General features: G+C 62.0%; 1 protein-coding gene across 1 annotated transcript in view; it reads left to right on the top strand.

Moving 5' to 3' along the window:
- The first annotated feature begins 821 nt into the window (after window positions 1-821).
- The window catches only part of HAND1 (heart and neural crest derivatives expressed 1), a 13396-nt gene continuing 12572 nt past the window's right edge, over window positions 822-1645 (top strand). The window contains exon 1 of the mRNA XM_042447501.1: window positions 822-1417. Within this exon, the coding sequence (XP_042303435.1) occupies window positions 822-1417 (596 nt within the window). The remainder of the gene's footprint in view (window positions 1418-1645) is intronic.

A 1645-nucleotide genomic window follows, 5' to 3' on the forward strand; every position in this document is an offset into this window, starting at 1 on the left:
AGCAAGACCATCGCCTTCGGGCCTGCTAAGGAAACATCGACACTGGGTGGGTAGGATTCAAGCCTGTAGGGTTTACTTCCTAACCACTTTTTCCCCCTCCTCTTTTTCCTTCTTTCTTTTTAAAACCGAACCTCCCAGTCAAACATACTACAGTTTGCATTGAGCTAGGGCAGTTTATTAGAGACATCGAACCGGACTATTTTAAGGCTGCATCCACATTGGAGAAATAACCCGGTTTGGCACCGCTTTCACTCTATCTGGCTCTTTCCTATGGAATTCTGGGAGTTGGAGTTTGTTGTGGGGCCCAGAACGGAGCGGAGGAAAGCTCTTGTTGCCAACTTCTTCCTTTCAGTCGGTCTCAAAAGTGCTACAAGATGTCTCTACATCCTCATCCTCATCCTCTTGAAATGCATCTGAGGGAATGAGCTGAAGCCTAGGGAAGCTCCTGCTGCCAACAGTTCTCTCTTCCAGTCCCTCTCAAAGGGGCTACGAATCTCCTGATTTTCTGAAGGCAGAGCAAGGAAGCTAAGGCCGGGCCTGGGGCGCCCTGGCCTCCTTGGGGCTGCTTGGGGAGGGAGGGAGGCTCTTCCCCGCCCCTCGGAGGGCCAGACCTGGCTCTCTCTCTCTCTCTCTCCTCCCCTCGTGGTCCAAGAGGGGCATCAAAGGCCCTCGGCCCTATAAAGGCCCCCATCGGGGCTGCGGGCGGAGAGAAGGACACAGGAGGAGGAGGAGGAAGAGGAGGCAGAAGGAGAGGAAGGAGAGAAGGGCCTCTGCTGCCTCCGCCGTCGGAGGGTCCGGGGATGGCTCGGTAGCCGGGGGCCATGAACGTGGTGGGGGGCTACCCTGCGCACCCTTTGCCCCACCAGGGCCACTCTCACCCTGCGCACCCTGCCCACGGGGCCCTCCTCCCCCAGGGAGCCTTCCTCTTCGGGGGCCCCCCTCCTCCTCCTCCTCCGCCGCCCCCTCCTCGGCCCTTCGCCCCCGGATGGATCCTCAGCGCCGGGCCCGAGATCTCCCCCCCTCCGCCGCCCGCCTCCTCCTCGCTGGGCCTGGTGCCCTCGCCCTCGGAGCCCCCGCAGCACCACCAGCACCAGCACCAGCAGCAGCAGCAGCGCCGGCGGGGCTCCTTGGGGGCGGGGGGTCCTCCTGGGGGCCCTCCTCCTCCTCCTCGGAAGGAGCGTCGTCGGACGGAGAGCCTGAACAGCGCCTTCGCGGAGCTGCGCGAGTGCATCCCGAACGTGCCGGCGGACACCAAGCTCTCCAAGATCAAGACCCTGCGCCTGGCCACCAGCTACATCGCCTACCTCATGGAGGTCCTGGCCAAGGAGGCGCCCCACCCCGAGGGCTTCAAGGCCCACCTCAAGAAGGAGGCCCCCCAGGCAGCCCCCGCCAAGAGGAAGAGGGAGCAGCCCCCGCCGCCCCCCGCCGCCCAGGTAAGCCAGGCCGCCGCCTCCCCTCCCTCTGCACACGCTCAGAGGCACCCTGGGCTGGGAAGGCAAGAGGGGCAAGAGCAGGGGGCAGCGGGGACAACTGCCTCCCCGGTGGCTGGCAGGGCCGCGCCTTCAGATGGGCCCTCCTCTTGCTCACCGCAAAGCAAAATAATAATAATAATAATAATAATAATAATAATAATAATAATAATAAT

The sequence above is a fragment of the Sceloporus undulatus genome, chromosome 2 (genome assembly GCF_019175285.1).
Source record: "Sceloporus undulatus isolate JIND9_A2432 ecotype Alabama chromosome 2, SceUnd_v1.1, whole genome shotgun sequence".
In the NCBI taxonomy this organism is placed as follows: domain Eukaryota; kingdom Metazoa; phylum Chordata; class Lepidosauria; order Squamata; family Phrynosomatidae; genus Sceloporus; species Sceloporus undulatus.